The 17331-nt window shown below is 38.2% G+C and overlaps 1 protein-coding gene and 1 long non-coding RNA gene across 17 annotated transcripts in view; one reads left to right on the top strand and one right to left on the bottom strand.

Annotated features, from left to right (window-relative positions):
* EFCAB11 (EF-hand calcium binding domain 11) overlaps positions 1-17331 on the bottom strand; it is a 169818-nt gene that overhangs the window by 103900 nt on the left and 48587 nt on the right. For 4 of the 15 annotated variants that reach the window (XM_063644050.1, XM_063644051.1, XM_063644049.1 and 1 more), the window contains exon 6: positions 3823-3945. The exons of the other annotated variants lie outside the window; for them this stretch is intronic. In XM_063644050.1, coding sequence (XP_063500120.1) covers positions 3823-3945 — 123 coding nt within the window. The remainder of the gene's footprint in view (positions 1-3822; positions 3946-17331) is intronic. 15 annotated transcript variants of the gene reach the window in all.
* Positions 2317-14519, top strand: LOC129487553 (uncharacterized). 2 transcript variants are annotated; one of them, XR_008659365.2, is made up of 5 exons: positions 2317-2467; positions 2942-3259; positions 3404-3619; positions 12657-12787; positions 14384-14519. It is a non-coding gene; the product is annotated as an uncharacterized lncRNA (long non-coding RNA). The 2 variants fall into 2 exon arrangements; XR_008659364.2 differs by lacking the exons at positions 12657-12787; positions 14384-14519 and adding an exon at positions 4607-4911.

Below are 17331 nucleotides of genomic sequence, written 5' to 3'. Positions count from 1 at the left end.
TAATTCTGAAGAAAACACAAAGCTCTAGGTCTTACACTGCCAGACATCAAGATTACAAAGTTATATAACAAAGAGAGTGTGATACTGGCACAAAGATAGACAAACAGACCAATGCAACATAACAGAGAGTCAAGGGAAGAGTTAATGTTGCAGGCTCAAATCTGAAGGCAGCCTGTGGGCAGAACTGCTTCTTCCCTGGGGGACCTACATGTTTTCTCTTAAGGCATTCAATTATGAGGCCCTCTCACATTATAGAAAGTGATCTGCTCGGTCAGGCGTGGTGGCTCATGCCTGTAATCCCAGCACTTTGGGAAGCCGAGGCTGGTGGATCACGAGATCAGGAGATCGAGACCATCCTGGCCAACTCTGTGAAACCCCGTCTCTACTAAAAATACAAAAAAATTAGCTGGGCGTGGTGGCGGGCGCCCGTAGTCCCAGCTACTCGGGAGGCTGAGGCAGGAGAATGGCATGAACCTGGGGGGCGGAGCTTGCAGTGAGCTGAGATCACGCCACTGCACCCCAGCCTGGGCAACAGAGCGAGACTCTGTCTCAAAAAAAAAAAAAAGTGATCTGCTTTACTCAAGATCTACTGATTTAAGTATATCTTAAAAATATCAAGACTGGTTTTTGACTAAACACTGAGGCAAATATGACAAATATTAAGATAAAGGGAAGAGGCTGAAATCCAAGTGTTACACCATATTATTCTCTATACTTTTCTATGTTTAAAATATTTCTGATGGACACAAAGAGATCAAAGTATGTATTTAGTATCTTGATATTTGTAAAGACTCCTGGTTTATTGCAGTTTTGGTAATTTACAGCAGATACACAATTCTTAGAGACAGCCTAAAGAATCAGAAAATTTAATCAGGCTTAGAGATTAAATATATCCATTGTTAACTTTTTAGTTAGCTAATTATTATAACCTAAACCTAAGGTCGGTCTGGATACCTTCTTCACATCCTAAATAACCCACAGAAAATCTCATAAATTTGAATTAACAAAGATCAAATATCCTATCTAATATAAACTGATTGTTTTTTATAGTCTTTAATAAATTCCTTGATTCATTCAATATGTGCTCTGAACTAACCTGAACATCCAGAGGTATTCAAGAACAGACAACATCACTGCTCTCATGAAGCTTTATAGTCAAGCCTGACAGACAGACAATAAGGAAACAAAAACAAAAAATCTTCCCTGAGATTTGCTAAGTGCTATGAATGACATAAAACCAGACAGCAGAGATTTACTGGGGATGGGAGATGGAGTGAGGTCGCTTTGGAAAGGCCTCTCTGATGATGTGATATTTAAACAGGGAACTACAAATGCAAAGATCTGAAATAGAAGGTAGCAAACAACTAGATACACATGATCACATGGGTGTAATAAATTAGTCATAAGCTTTCTAAGCCTATGGAAATACAGGGCCATTTATCATGTGTAGTTTGAAGTTTTGGAATTCTTTTTAAAAAGTAAAACTAGAAATAATTTGTTTTCTATCCATAAACATTTAAGTAAGTGTCATGCCTAGGTCATATAGCATGACTCCTTATGTAGTATTTAAGTAAAAACAGTGTTAAGGTATTAAATTGAAATAAAGTAACACTGAAAATAAATAACAAGGAATCCTTAAGGTATTTACTGAAAGAAACCAGTAAAAGTCAACCTTTTTCTTACATATGTACCAACCATTTAGAAAAGACAACAGACTGTAAATATATTCCTGGGAACAGGTGTTATGGAATAAAGAAAGCAAACTTAGGCAGGGATCAAAAAAGCAGGTGACTACGAACAGCAAAATAATATTACAGTAAGACATTAAACATCTGTATCATATTTCAGCACATGTGTTAACACTCGCATTTTTCTTGAAGCTATAATATATTTTCTTGGGAATGGATATAGCAAATAGTGAATCTTCTCATTTCAATTCTAAAAAAAAATCTAAAGTATACTTGTAGAGAGGCAAGCTCTTAGTTATCAGCTGTATCCCAGATGGCCCTCTAGCAGCATTTAAAGGCCATGCCCTTAAGTCACTGTCCCACCTACTGAGGTAGATAATATGGTCAATACAATGATGAGAATTAGGAAGAAGGAAATAAAACAGAAAATGCTGTTGCTATCGTCTGAATATTTGTGCCTGCCCCAAATGCATATGTTAAAACCTAATCACCAATGTGATGGCTGGAGGTGGGGCGTTTGGAAGGTAATTAGGTCATAAAAGCAGAACCCCCATGAATGGGATTGGTGCCCTTATAAGGGGCTGAAGAGACTAGAGTTCTCTCCTTTCACCATATGAAGATTGTAGTCGGCTGTTCTTGCATTGCTATAAAGAAATACCTGAGCTTAGGTAATTTATAAAGACAAGAGGTTTAGTTGGCTCATGGTTCTGCAGGCTTTACAGGAAGCATGGCGTTGGCATCTGCTTGGCTTCTGGGGAAGCTTACAATTATGGCAGAAGGTAAAGCGGGAGCAGGCATGCCACATAGTCAGAGCAGGAACAAGAGTTGGAGCAGGGGAGGTGCTACACACTTTTAAATGGCCAATTCTCACAAGAACTCACTATCATGAAGACAGCACCAAGCCTTGAGGGATCTGCCCCCATGATCCAGACACCTCCCACCGGGCCCCACCTCCAGCACTGAGGATTACAATTCAACATGAGATTTGGGTGGGAACAAATGTCCAAACTATATCGAGGACACATTTAGAAGGTACCATCTGTGAACCAGAAAGTGGGCCCTCCCCAGACTCCAGATTTGCCAGCTCTTTGCTCTTGGACTTCCCGGCCTACAGAAGTGTCAGAAAAAAATTTCTGTTGTTTATAAGCCACCCAGTTTATGGTATTTTTATTATAGCAGCCCAAATGGACTAAGACAGCTGTCTTATCTTTGTTTATAAAACCATGGCGCTGTGATACTTTCTCTGTTTGCAGTTCTAATTGCTAAATTTCAGAAAATACCAAAGGGAAATACAGAAAGAACCATGGCAGTAAATTAGTGGTCAAGGACCAGACAAATGGAAAAAACAATTCAAATTCTCCAACCCAGAAGAAACACAGAGGCAGAGAAAAGCTGAAGAGATCAGGCAGGGTTTGCATGATAATTAGAATGATTTTTCAAATCTGAAACTTAAGAGCCATGAAACAACACTGAAGATTAAAAGGGGCTGTATGAAGACAATTTCTTCGTTTTTTTGACAATTTATTTTAATCACCATTTTAAGGAAATGTATGGAACATCTTATTCATGAGGTGAGACAAATGAAAGTAATTTTCAAAAAAACCCAAATAAAGTATTGGATAAAATCATGGATTCGAAACCTTACTATGAATCCTGTTTTACTACTTATTAGCTGTGAAATATGAGACAAATTTTGTAACTTCTCTATCCCTCAGTTCCCCATCTATGAAACGGTGATTGTGAGGATGAAATGAGTAAAGGGCTTAGAACAGTGCTTGCCAAATGGTAAGTGCTTAAAAAACTTCGGCCATACCTCCACGTGTAGAAAAAAGTTAACACAGCAGACCTGACTGCGATTCTGCTTACAAGCCTGGCCCTTGACTGGCATCTGGGAACCTGGATTTCAGGAAGGTTCCTACCACCATTAACTGGTAAGAGTTGATCACTGTGCTTAAAACTGTTTGTGCAAACAACATGGCTCCCACTGAATACTTGCTTTCCTTCTGCGAGTCTGAAATGTTGGCACATGCCAGACACAGAATGCCGATGTGATCAGCCACAATTAAACCCTGGGCACTGAGTCTTTACTGAGCTTCCCTGGTTGGCATATTTCACATGTTTGGTCACAACTTACTGTTGGGGAATTGTGTTCTCTGTGACTCCACTGGAGGGGAACAATGGGAAACTGGCATCTGGTTTCTCCTGGACTTCACCCCATGTACCCTTCCCTGTGCTGGTTTTGCATTGAATCCTTTCACTGTAATAAATCATAGCCATGAATATGACTGTAGGCTTTGTCTTGGAAGTCCTTCTAGTGAATCATCAAACCTATCGTTGGCCCTTGGGGACCCATCAACACACTTGGACACAGTTAATCAATTATTTTGTCATAGGTATAAGTACTATAAAATGCACTTTTATAAATATTGAATTCAAGTTCAAGAAAAGTGATTTTTAGATATAATACCTTGATAAAAACAGAAACACTGCATGATTTCTTCTCATAAATAATGAATGCAATAAAAATGTTAAGCTTCAATGACATGATCACTAAATTATATCAGTATTTCCTAATACTATGGTTTTAGGTTATATGAAAATAAATATTTAGCTTACAACTTCTAAATGATATTCAATATAAGAGCAATAAAAGGTCAGAAATACTTGGTCATATTCTTTAAACAGCAATAGAAGATAAAGTAAAGCTAAAATGCCAGAAGTACTAAGCTTTAGAAATACATTACTAATTTTATATATTTTCTATATCTCTTACAAATAAGTGGATACTCTTTTCTAATACTTAATAAATCTTATTGTCTACCTAATAAATCAATATTTGGAAAGCAGAATTTAGAAGGAAAAGTTTGGGAGACAAAGTATTTAAGAATTCACATGAGTTTCTGTTTTTGGATACTCAGATCAACTCCCCACCGCAAAAAACTAAAGATGCTGGATAAGACACTAAAACAAAACCACCTTAAAAGGACTGAAAAATTAAAAAGAGCGGCCAGGCCAAATTCTTGAGGCTAGCTTGAACCCAAAGAGGTTAGTGGAAAGAAAGTCGGCATCCCAAAGCCACCTTTGCCCTGAAGGCATTCACTCACATCGTGCACTGGGGCTGCGGTCTGGTAGCCTCATGGGGGGATGAGGCTAGAAGTGAAGATCCAGGATTTTGCCAATTTGGATCATCTCACAGGATAACTTTCCCACATTAAGCTGAAATCCAAAGGACTACATAAAAGTTTCCCTGTTGCTGAGCAAAGGAGTAAGAGAAAAATGAAATAAAAAACGATAATTCACCCCTGAGAAGTTATGAGTGTTGACTGACCCTCACTGGGAGGGTCCCTGGGATCCTGGGTCTAAACATACCTTGAGTGAGTACAGAAACTTCCATCTGTGGATTTGTTTTAATATAGTCCTGTACTGATCGTGCTCCAAGGAGCCTGGCAAAAACACATAAACCACTCTGATTTCATCCTGAGCTCGTGGAATTCCCCATAAATTATTTTTTAAGGTCGGTGAGCTCCAGAAAGTTGAATACAAACAAGCTTACAGGGAAAACTAGTCACCATGAGCAAGAACCAGCAGAAGCAGACATAAATAGACTTCAACTAGAGGTTCTATGTCTAAAAATAAATAACTTGAAGTGACTTCAGGAATAGGAAACTAACACAGGGGATTTTAATAAACGTTTCATTATAACCTTTTAATACCTTTGTATTTTTAATTCATTAAAAATACTTAAGAGTTTGAGATACGATGGTAGAAATTAGAGTTTTTCAAAGTAGCAGAAAACAATGTATTGTCAAAAGCAAGAGGTTTCTCATTATATATAAAGTTATAAACTTTCCAAGGCAATATTTTATTTATATTAAAATAGCAAAATCTGTACCAAATATAAAAAGAGGGAATTCTCCCTAATTCACTGTATGAGGCCAGTATAACCTTGAAATGAAACAAGAGAGGAAAATTAGAGCTCCATTTTAGACAAATACACACGCACACCCACACGCACACACCACCCTAAGTAAAATATTAGCAAACTGAATCCAACTGTGCATTAAAAATAGGATAGTACAATTTGGTTTATATCAAAAATATAAAAGATGAACTGATATTAAAACTATACATATATATACAGACATGTTATTCACCACATTAATGAATTTCAAAAATAACATCTCAATAGATACAGAAAAGGCATATAGTGAAATTTAATGCCAATTCTTGATTTTTTTTATTTGAGATGGAGTCTCACTCTGTTGCCCAGACTGGAGGGCAGTGGTGTGATCTTGGCTCACTGCAAGCTCCGCCTCCCGGGTTCACGCCATTCTCCTGTGCCCGCCACCACGCCCGGCTTATTTTTTGTATTTTTAGTAGAGACGGGGTTTCACTGTGTTAGCCAGGATGGTCTCGATCTCCTGACCTCGTGGTCCGCCCGTCTCAGCCTCCCAAAGTGCTGGGATTACAGGCGTGAACCACTGCACCCAGCTTTAATTTTTTTTTTAATTTAAGTTCTGGGATACACGTGCGGGACATGCAGGTTTGTTATAGAGGTATACAAGTACCATGGTGGTTTGCTGCACCTATCAACCTGTCATCTAAGTTTTAAGCCCCACATGCATTAGGTATTTGTCCTAATGCTCTCCGTCCCCTTGTCCCCCACCCCCCAACAGGCCCCAGTGTGTGGTGTTAGCCTCCCTGTGTCCATGTGTTCTCGTCAATTCATGATTTTTAAAAAACTCATGATAAACTAGAACAGATGAGAAATTCCTTAATCTGAGAAAGGATCTAACCCCTACAGCTATGATCAAATTAAGTGATAAAATATTGAAATCCTTCCCTTTGAGTTTCAGAACAAGACACTATCACTCCTGTAAGTCCTAGCCAGTGCATATGTCAGCAAAAAGAAATAAATAATATAAGGATTGGAAAGGAAGAAATAATTACTATTTTCCACTGATATCATTATCTTTGTGGATCCTTAAAAATTACAAAGTTAGCAAGGTTGTTAGCTAGAAGATTAACATACAAAAAGCAATTTCATTTCTATTGTCTCTACAAGTAATTTAAAAAACAAAATTTTCAAAAGCTACCATTTACAATAGCAACAAAAACTATAAAATATGTAGGAAGAAATCCAACAAAAGAAGAAAAAAAGCTGTGGGCAATATAGAGTAGTAATTAAAAGTATGAACTTTATATCCAGGCACCTTGGGCTAGAATCTTGCCTCTACTATTTACTAGCTGTGTGATCTACAGTGAGTTGATTAACCTCTCTGTGCCTCAGTTTCCTATGTGCAATATCTCATAACAATAGGATCTACCTCAAAAGACTGTTGTAAAGACTGGATACAAATAGAATGGGGGTTGGCATATAAGAAATACAGTGTAAGTGAAAACCATTGTGATTATGATGGTGATAATAGTGTGATGGTACAGAAAAAGAATTTTCTGAAATATCCAATGAAAAATATATTTATGTATAGGAAGACAATATTATTAAGATGTCAACTCTCCAGAAATTCATCTGTAAAGTCAATGTTAATCGAAATGTGAACAGAGTCTTCGGTTCTTAACAAGCTAGTTTCTGGAATTATTATGAGAAAACAGAGCTGGAAATAATCAATGCACTGCTAAAGACGAAAAGTAAGGAGGGAGACTTGCCCTACTGGTATTAAGATTTTATGAGAACAGTGAGAAATTGGTGCAGAGACAGATTAAGTAACCAACGAAACACAATAGAAAACACAGGAGCAGAGGCAGCAAAGCAGAACAGCAGAGAAAAGAGGGCACATTCAATAAACAGAGCTGAAAATACTGATTGTCCATATGGAAAAGGTGAAACTGTGTTCTCACACACGCCATATTCATAAATCAGTTCTAGAAGAATTACAGATTTTCAAGAGCAAAACTTTAAATTTTATGAAGAAAATATAGGTAATAGGTCTCTGACTTTGGGGGTAATGAAGGGTTTCTTAGATAGGACACAAGCCCTCTAACTATGACAAAGATTCATAAATTTAACCAAGCTAAATTTTACTTGTGTCTCAAAAGACGCTTGAAGAAAGTGAAAACGCAAGTCACAAGCTGGGAGAAGATATTTGTTAACTAGACCGAATATTTGTACTGAGAACACATATAAAGAACACATTCAAAACAATAGAAGATGTAATCGAAAAATGGGTAGAAACCACGAACAGGTATGTCACACAGGAGACTAGTAAACGTTAAGAGATAAGACAGAGAACTCATCATTAATCAGGGTAATACAAATCAAGCTGACAATGAAATATTAAACCCACTCAACCGGGAAAGATTAAGAAGTCTGGCGGCCGGGCGCGGTGGCTCACGCCTGTAATCCCAGCACTTTGGGAGGCCAAAGCGGGCGGATCACGAGGTCAGGAGATGGAGACCATCTGGCTAACATGGTGAAACCCTGTCTCTACTAAAAATACAAAAAATTAGCCGGGTGTGGTGGCGGGCCCCTGCAGTCCCAGCTACTCACTCACAGGAGGCCGAGGCAGGAGAACGGCGTGAACCCAGCAGGCAGAGCTTGCAGTGAGCCGAGATCGCGCCACTGCACTCCAGCCTGGGCGACAGAACGAGGCTCCGTCTCAAAAAAAAAAGGAAATAAATAAAAAGAGAAGTCTGGCGAGAGTTGGAGAGGATGCCCATCCACAGAATATACTGTTGGTGGGAATGTAAATTGATATGAATTATTGAAAATATCATTTGGCATTATGATATTCCAGCACTAAGTAAACATTTGTGTAGCTTACAACCTAGCAATTCCATTCCTAAGTACATATGCAGAGAAGCATTTGCACACGGGCACTAGGAGTTATGATACAAAAGTATTCACACAGTATTAATAAGAAGAGAAAAAGGAAACAAAATTGGGGGAAAGACAACTAAATGCCCATCAACAAAAGAATAAACAAACTGTGGTAAATCCACACAATGGAATGCTATACTATTTTATTTTTTTAGAGACAGGATCTTCCTCTGTCACCCAGGCTGGAGAGCAGTGGCACGAGCATAGCTCACTGCAGCCTCAAACTCCTGTAGCCTCAAACTCCTGCAGCCTTGAACTCCTGGGCCCAAGCGATCCTCCCACCTCAGCCTCCATAGTAGCTAGGGCTATAGGTATGTGCCACCATACCTGGCTGATTTTTATTTTGTGTTTTTTATAGAGATGGGGTCTTGCTTACTGCTCAGCAAGTCTTGAACTCCAGGCCTCGACAGGTCCTCCTGCCTTGGCCTCTCAAGGTGCTAGTATTACAGACGTGAACCACTGTGCCCAGCCGCTAAACACATTTTAAATGAGTGAATTATACATAAAACAAGGATAAATATTAGAAACACTATTGAGTGAAAAAAAGCAAGTCACAAAGACTACATATATTTGAAATTCTTTTTTATAAAGTTTTAAAACAAGGAAGATTAAACATTAGAGAAACATATAGGTACATATATGTATATGCGCTTTTCTTTTCTTTTTTTTTTTTTTTTTTTGAGATGGAGTCTTGTTCTGTCACCCAGGCTGGAGTGCAGTGGTGTGATCTCGGCTCACTGCAACCTCCGCCTCCAGGGTTCAAGCAATTTTCCTGCCTCAGCCTCCTGAGTAGCTGAGACTACAGGCGCATGCCACCAAGCCCGACTAATTTTTTCTATTTTTGTAGAGACAGGGTTTCACTGTGTTAGCGAGATGGTCTCGATCTCCTGACCTTGTGATTTGCCCACCTTGGCCTCCCAAAGTGCTGGGATTACAGGCATAAGCCACCATGCCCAGCCATGTGCATGTATTTTTAAAGCATAGGAATAATAAACACACACTTCAGGATATTGGTTCCTATGGAAAAAGGCAGGAAGATAGGATGGAGGAGTGCGCGGGTGTATGTGAGTTAATGGTAATATTGTAGTTCTCGGGTTGAATGCATTAATTTTATTGTTAAACACACTAACTTAAATAAAGCCGTCATGCATGGAAAAATTATGTTTAAAAAATTAACTATACACATTTACAAATTTACATCTAGTTACAATCTGATTCATAGTATTGCACCATAGTTTTAATTTATGCAAACTTAATATGCCATTTTGGAATAATTTACCATAACATTTAACTTATTTATACAACCTGTTGGAAAGACTAGCACGTAAATACGGTTGAAAATAAGGAAGGAAAACAGTATATATTATTTCCATAAAGCTAATTTAAGCAAGTATGATAAACAGTTCCTTCAGTACTAAGAAACTAAAAAGATGTCATCAAAAAGCTAAAAGCACTGAAACCTATGTTTCTGTGAAACCTAAGGAACTCTCGCTAAGGAAATCTAGAAATGCACACCAACTTTATAAAAATAAATAACATTATTATTCTATAACCCATTACAATGGAAAACACACTGTGCCAGGGGCCAAGAACCCTGGGTCCTAATCCTATTCCATGCCCACATTCACCCCCACCAAGGTGTGAGACCTTGCATGGGTCATTTAACCTCACATGTTTAAATAACAGACTGTACCATATGCTCTTTGAGGCTCTTTTTATGGTGAAAATCTATGCATGACCCTATAAGAAACTGTTCTTATGAAGAATTAGCAAAATCATGATGCGATTTTCTTTTTCTCATTTTTGTTTTTGTTTTGTTTTGTTTTTTTGAGACAGGGTCTCGCTCTGTTGAACAGGCTGGAATGCAGTGTGGCACGATCTTGGCTCACTGCAACCTCCACCTGCCAGGTTCAAGCAATTCTCCTGCCTCACCCTCCTGAGTAGCTGGAACTACGGGCCCATGCCACCACGTGTGGCTAATTTTTGTATTTTTGGTAGAGACAGGGTCTCACCATGTTGACCAGGCTGGTCTTGAACTCCTGGTGTCAAGTGATCCGCCCACCTTGGCCTCCCAAAGTGCTGGGATTACAGGTGTGAGCCACCATGCCTGGCCTCTTTTTTTTTTTTTTTTTTTTTTAAGGAGGCAAAGTATCACTCTGTCATCCAGGTTGGGGTGCAGTGGTACAATCGTAGCTCACTGAAACCTCCAATTTCTGGGCTCAAAGGATCCTCCTGCCTCAGTCTCCCGAGTAGCTGGGACTACAGGGGTGTGCCACAATGCCCAGCTAATTTTTTTTCATTTTCTGTAGTGATGGGGTCCTGCTATGTTGCCCAGGCTGGTCTTGAACTCCTAGCCTCAAGCCATCCTCCCACCTTGGCCTCCCAAAGTGCTAGGATTCCAGGAGTGAGCCACCATGCTTGGCCTGCAATTTTATTTTATAAGTATCATCATATGCAATTTAGTACTCAAATGCCTTCGGATGATGACAGTGTCCACAAGCTCTACGGAGAGAATGAAGTATTAATACAGCATTGCCATCAGAATAGTTAAAGTGAAAAAGTTGTGTTACACATAGAGAGTTGCCAAGTGGTAGACAAATTCGCTTTTTGGTAGGTCAGACTTGTTTTATGGTATAGCCTTTTCATGCAACTATACTGAGGCTAAAAAATCATAATTTAAGCAGTAAGCATTTAATTCTATAATGTGAAAGAACTTGAAAAATAATGTAAATCTTAGAGAAATGTTCAAACTGGCTAATATAGAAAAAGAAAGATGAGCAACTGCTCAGAGTGAGTATTCCAATAGGCAGAAAATCACCAGGGAGACCCCATTTATATACTCAAGTAACACTACACACATGCTCTCCAAAATCCTAGACTTTGGACATGCCAAAGAGTCCCAGGCTTTTTTCTTTTTTTCACATTCTCTCTAAAACCTCGGGGAAAATATATATTCCAGTTATATATCAAAAGATAATCCCTCCCCCACAAAAAGTGAAGACAGGCCACAAGTGGGTGAAAATTTCTGTGACTCACACATAAGAAAGAATTAGTACCCAGAATATATAAAGAGCCCCTATAAATCATTTTAAAATAGACTACGCAATATTTTTTATGTGGGCCAATACATAAATAGCAAATTGACATTGAACAGGAAACCCAAAGGGCTAGGAGACATGATGAACTTTGTAAGTGATGAGAAAAATTAAAAATCACAATAAGATGCCATTTCACACCCATCAAATTGGCAAAAACTAGAGTTCAGTAACAAGTGCTGGTGAGTATATGGACAGAAAGGAATTCTGGTGCACTGAGGGTAATATTGTGAACTGGCCCAACCACTTGGGAAACAAGTCAACTGCTGACATGAATACACTAAAGACCCTGCCACTCCACTCTAAAGGGTAAACCTGCTTAATGTGGGCTGTATTTTAGCAAACCAATCCCTCCAATACAGCTATGTCACTAAGAAAGCTGAAATTTCTATCTATTACTCTCTTGCACTTGGAGTCGAATTTTCAATTGATTCTGGAGGGGAAAAGAAGGTGCTGGTTATTGTGCCCCCTGGTGCCCCAACAGAATACTATACAGCAGGGAGAATAAATGAAAGATATGTGGATCAATGTGGATAATTCCTAAGAATATAATAAGAGAAAAAGCAATATGCATTTATATAAGGTATAAAAATAAGCAAAACAATACTCTGTATTATTTAAGATATATAAATCTATGTCATAAAATATAAAGACATACACGAATGATTAAAAAAAAAATCAGGACAGTGATGATCTCTAGGGCAATCAGGCAGGGCTACCCAGGGGGCTTTAACCATGGCTAAAAGGAATATTTTGTTTCATAACCTGGGAGGAACATAAATGGACAAATTTTCTGACTTGAATATTTCATATATGCATCATACACACTTACATACCACATACATCTATGAGAAAACAAGAAGCACAGCTGAAAAAGCCATGAGGGCTGCCTAAAATGTATTGCCCTGTCACATTCAGGCTTTGTCAGCTGTTTTCCAGAACCTTCCGGAACACAGCCAGTGGGAAGAAGGATTGGCCATGCCTGGAGATAGATACTAAATGTGGTACTGACTTCTATGGTTTTATTCTAAACAGGAGGAAAATCTATTAAACCACAGAATCAGGGAGAGTTAGAAAGAATAATGCAAAACAAACATCCAGGGAGTGGAATTAATATCAGCAAATCACAGGAAGACTTCTAGAGCTTACCTTTGCCATCATGAAAGGTAAATTATTGCTTTTTTTTTCTTTTTTAATAACAAAGTCTTTTCGTTAATTATCTCTGAAGGAAGATTCAATAACTGCTCTTGGTAATGCATTTCAACGTCTTATAAATCACTGGAAAGTTTAATTCGGTGGAAATTTTAAGTCAGTATATTATGACTACCTATGGTATGAAGACACATGGAAAGGAAATAGTCTACATTATTTCCTGATCCTCTAGTGTAAATCAGACACTCTGAATCATAACCATCGTAACAGAAGATCTGTGTTGCCTCATTTAAAAGAATATATGTTTGTAAACTTTCACATATTTTAGTAAACTGTTAATTTTTTTAAAACTTCCCCTATTCTTTCCAGAAGAGAGGTATTCAAATGATAAACACTTCTTGGTCTGATGCATAAGCAGGCCTCAAAATCATTTTTCTATGTCTTGTATCGCCAGTGGAGAGAAACAAATGATGACTATGTTAACATTACATATTACTGCCATTCAGATAAGATATTTGGCCCTTATGATCATTTTACTGCTTGTAACCTAAGGATAAATAAGATGGTACAAAAGACAGGTGCTCACTAATTGAAATAATAGACATAATCTAGGAAAGTTGCTCTAAAATGAAAGCCTATCACAATTTCTCCTGCATTCATCTGTAAAATGGCCCAAGTGGACTCATCAGTTTGTTGGGCCCAGCACGCACCAAGAAAGTATCTGTTGAACTGAATTTAACTGATAATGGGAAAGAAACATGAAAAGAAGCTGGGGACCCCAAGCCAGGACACAGCAACCCACTAGCATGACTTTGTACACTGGGAATGCCAGAAAACCTACACATCTTGAGAAATCTAAGGTCTTTCTTTGACTCTTCATTTCCCTGTAGGGTACAGGGACATAAATATATAATACAATATAAATACACAACATGGTGTGAAATATGATATGACATAATGGAATGTAACACAATACAGAATATAATATGGGTTGAGTTATCCCTAATCCAGAATCTGAAATCTGAAAGCTCCAAAATCTGAAACTTTTTGATATTATACATGATATTCAAAGACAATGTTCACTGGAATGTATAAGATTTCAAATTTTCAGATTGGGCATGCTCAACCAGTAAGTATAATGCAAATATTACAAAATCTAAAATAAAAATCCAAAATCCAAAACACTTCTGGTCCCACGCATTTCCGATAAGGGCTACTCACCCTGTCATATAAAAGAAAGAGGTAGCACCCGTGACTAACGCAGCATCTTGCCCCGCCTACCTCTCAAATTACGCTCAGACCTTGCTGCCTCTTGCTCGCTGCAACCCGGCCACTCTGGTTTTCTTTTAGTTTCTCAGTCCCTCTAGGCTTATACCCATTTCAGACCCTTTGCAACTGCTTTTCCTCTTTCTGGATGGCTCTTCGTCATTTAGGTCTCAGTTCAAATGTCAGCCCTCAAAAATGTCTTCCCTAACTTCCCAATTTTAAGCAACCCCTTCCCCATTCAAACGTTTTCTATAATTTATTCTGTTTTACTTTTCTTATAGTGTTTTCTCTCTATCTGAAATTAACTTGCTTGTTTACTCAGTTATTATTTGTCTTCTCCCAAGGAAACTGTGAACTCCCTGACAGCAGGGACCTTGTTTGCTGTGTTGGTGGCTCTATTCCCAGCATCCAGAATGGCCTCTGGTATACAGAAGGTGCTCCAATAACCACTTTCCAGTAGATTAATAAAAATATGCCAGCCCAATTTAAAATCCTTAATCTCAAGGCTTCCAAGAATATAACAAATGTGTTCCCCATTTTATCTAATTCATATTGGGTTTACTTAAAAATGGGGGAGGGCAGAGGAAAACAGAATACTTAGAATTAGATTATTAATACTTAAGATTAGATATTAGAGAGAGTTGATACCACTCAGAACACCACTGAACTAAATGCTGTTATTTAATTTATGTATTTTAATCATACTGATCTGAGCCATTCAAGACTAAAAATAAATCCTTTCACTATTTTTACTCTAGGCACTAATTTAATTATATTCTGTTACTAAAGCTATTACATTATTTTCTATCCAAATTACCTTGTATTTTTCTAGCAATGATATTAGCTATCTCAATACGTCACAGGTATTCTTGTAGTATAAGAGACAGCAAGAGGTGAAACACAATGTGAACATATTACTGAATAAAATGCTTCTAAAATGTGGTTCCTTCTCTCAGCCAGAAAAAGGAGACACAACACATTAGGTCAGTCATTAGGAGGGAAACAGCCCCATGAACAATGCTGCATCTGCGTTACACATGAATCTGGCTCTCCTACATGTCTACTAGAATTTGAATAGCTGTGTTTTACTGAATACACATTTAAAGCAGAAAGCTACCCCTTACAAAACAAATTCAAGAAGCGTTCAAACACAATTTTGCTGGCACAGTTTCAGAATCTAACTATACTGAGATATTTTGTCTCAGATTTAAACCTCCTCATTTTTCAAGCTAGCCTGTTGTAACTAATAGGTTTTAAAATAATGAACAACCACAGAACTATAAAAAATATTCCACTTTCATAAAGCCAAAGATCATTCTGTCTGATATGGTTTCATTTTGAAAACTTCATGCATTTGAGAAAAATTATATACTCCAGGAAGAAATGGTCATTTTCCGTGAAAGAAAATGTTACTGGGATACAGCTTTAGCACAAAAGTGAAATATACACTGTTAAGCAAAGGCTGTTTTGCTATTTGACGAGTAGAGAACTTGTTTCCTTATAATGGGTAAAAGAGAAGGGGATGGGCAATTCTGGGTGTTTGCAAATGAAGAACACAAGAATGCAAAGTTTTTAAAACAGATCTGAGAAAATATTAGCACTTTAAATCAATGTTAATTTTGGACTACGTTCAAGTTCAAGAAACTACAAGAGGCAAAACAGAACTATGGTATCAGGGCATGTGAACAACCACAATTTATTATCTACCTTTAAGATCACTTCTAAGAAGTGCAGAACTCTGAAATGCGTTAAAACTTTGGTTAAAGAAGCATGTCAAACCACATCTATCATATGTACACAATGGAACAAAAACTCAAAAGGCATGGCATCAGATGGATTCCTTTTTTTATATATTTATACACATATTTTATTACTTCCGTTCCTCTAGAGAACTCTAACACAAACATACCTGTCTTTTTAAATTATTATTATACTTTAAGTTCTAGGTATATGTGCACAACGTGCAGGTTTGTTACATAGGTATACATGTGCCATGTTGGTTTGCTGCACCCATCAACTAGTCATTTACATTAGGTACTTCTCCTAATGCTATCCCTCCCCCAGCACCCCACCCCCCGACCGGCCCTGGTGTGTGATGTTCCCCACCCTCTGTCCATGTGTTCTCATTGTTCAACTCCCATCTATGAGTGAGAACATGCAGTGTTTGGTTTTCCGTCCTTGTGAGTTTGCTTAGAATGATGGTTTCCAGCTTCATCCATGTCCCTGCAAAGGACATGAACTCATCCTTTTTTATGGCTGCACAGGATTCCATGGTGTATATCTGCCACATTTTCTTAATCTAGTCTATCACTGATGGACATATGGGTTGGTTCCAAGTCTTTACTATTGTGAATGGTGCCACAATAAACATACGTGTGCATGTGTTTTTATCACAGAATGATTTATAATCGTTTGGGTATATACCCAGTAATGTGATTGCTGGGTCAAATGGTATTTCTAGTTCTAGATCCTTGAGGAATCGCCACACTGTCTTCCACAATGGTTGAACTAATTTACACTCCCACCAACAGTGTAAAATTGTTCCTATTTCTCCACATCCTCTCCAGCATCTGTTGTTTCCTGACTTTTTAATGATCGCCATTCTAACTGGCGTGAGAGGGTATCTCATGGTGGTTTTGATTTGCATTTCTCTGATGACCAGTGATGATGAGCATTTTTGCATATGTCCGTTGGCTGCATAAATATCTTCTTTTGAGAAGTGTCTGTTCACATCCTTTGCCCACTTTTTGGTGGGGTTGTTTTTTTCTTGTAAATTTCTTTAAGTTCTTTGTAGATTCTGGATATTAGCCCTTTGTCAGATGGGTAGATTGCAAAAATTTTCTCCCAGATGGGATCCTTTGTTGGGGGTGGTCACCTAGACCACCCCTCAGGTTTTGAGATTTATTACTTTTTTCTATGCTCTTTGGTCAAAGTAAGTCACAAGTCAGCTCTGATTCGGGGAGTGGAGAAATAAATTCTTCCTCTGATGGGAAGACAGCCAAGTCACTTTATACAGGTGCATGCACAGGGATGGAAGGAGCTGTGACCATCTCTGCAAACAATCTACCACTGTGTCCTATGAATACCTGTGGTCCCTTTCTAGTGAAATGGGTCTGAATAATAAGGCTTGGAGGATTCACAGGAGATCTCTTAAGTCAATGAAGTCAATATGTGAGATATTTACTATAGTTACCATAAAAATTCCTTTCCTTACCCATGCACACGAAGCATGAAGACTTGTACTTTCTAGGTATAGAACAATGTTCCAGATGTTAGGAGAGATCTAGACCCA

Source organism: Symphalangus syndactylus, chromosome 8, assembly GCF_028878055.3.
Source record: "Symphalangus syndactylus isolate Jambi chromosome 8, NHGRI_mSymSyn1-v2.1_pri, whole genome shotgun sequence".
Taxonomy (NCBI): Eukaryota; Metazoa; Chordata; class Mammalia; order Primates; family Hylobatidae; genus Symphalangus; species Symphalangus syndactylus.
Note: the sequence above shows the minus strand (reverse complement) of the source record. Positions and strands in the feature narration are given on the sequence as shown.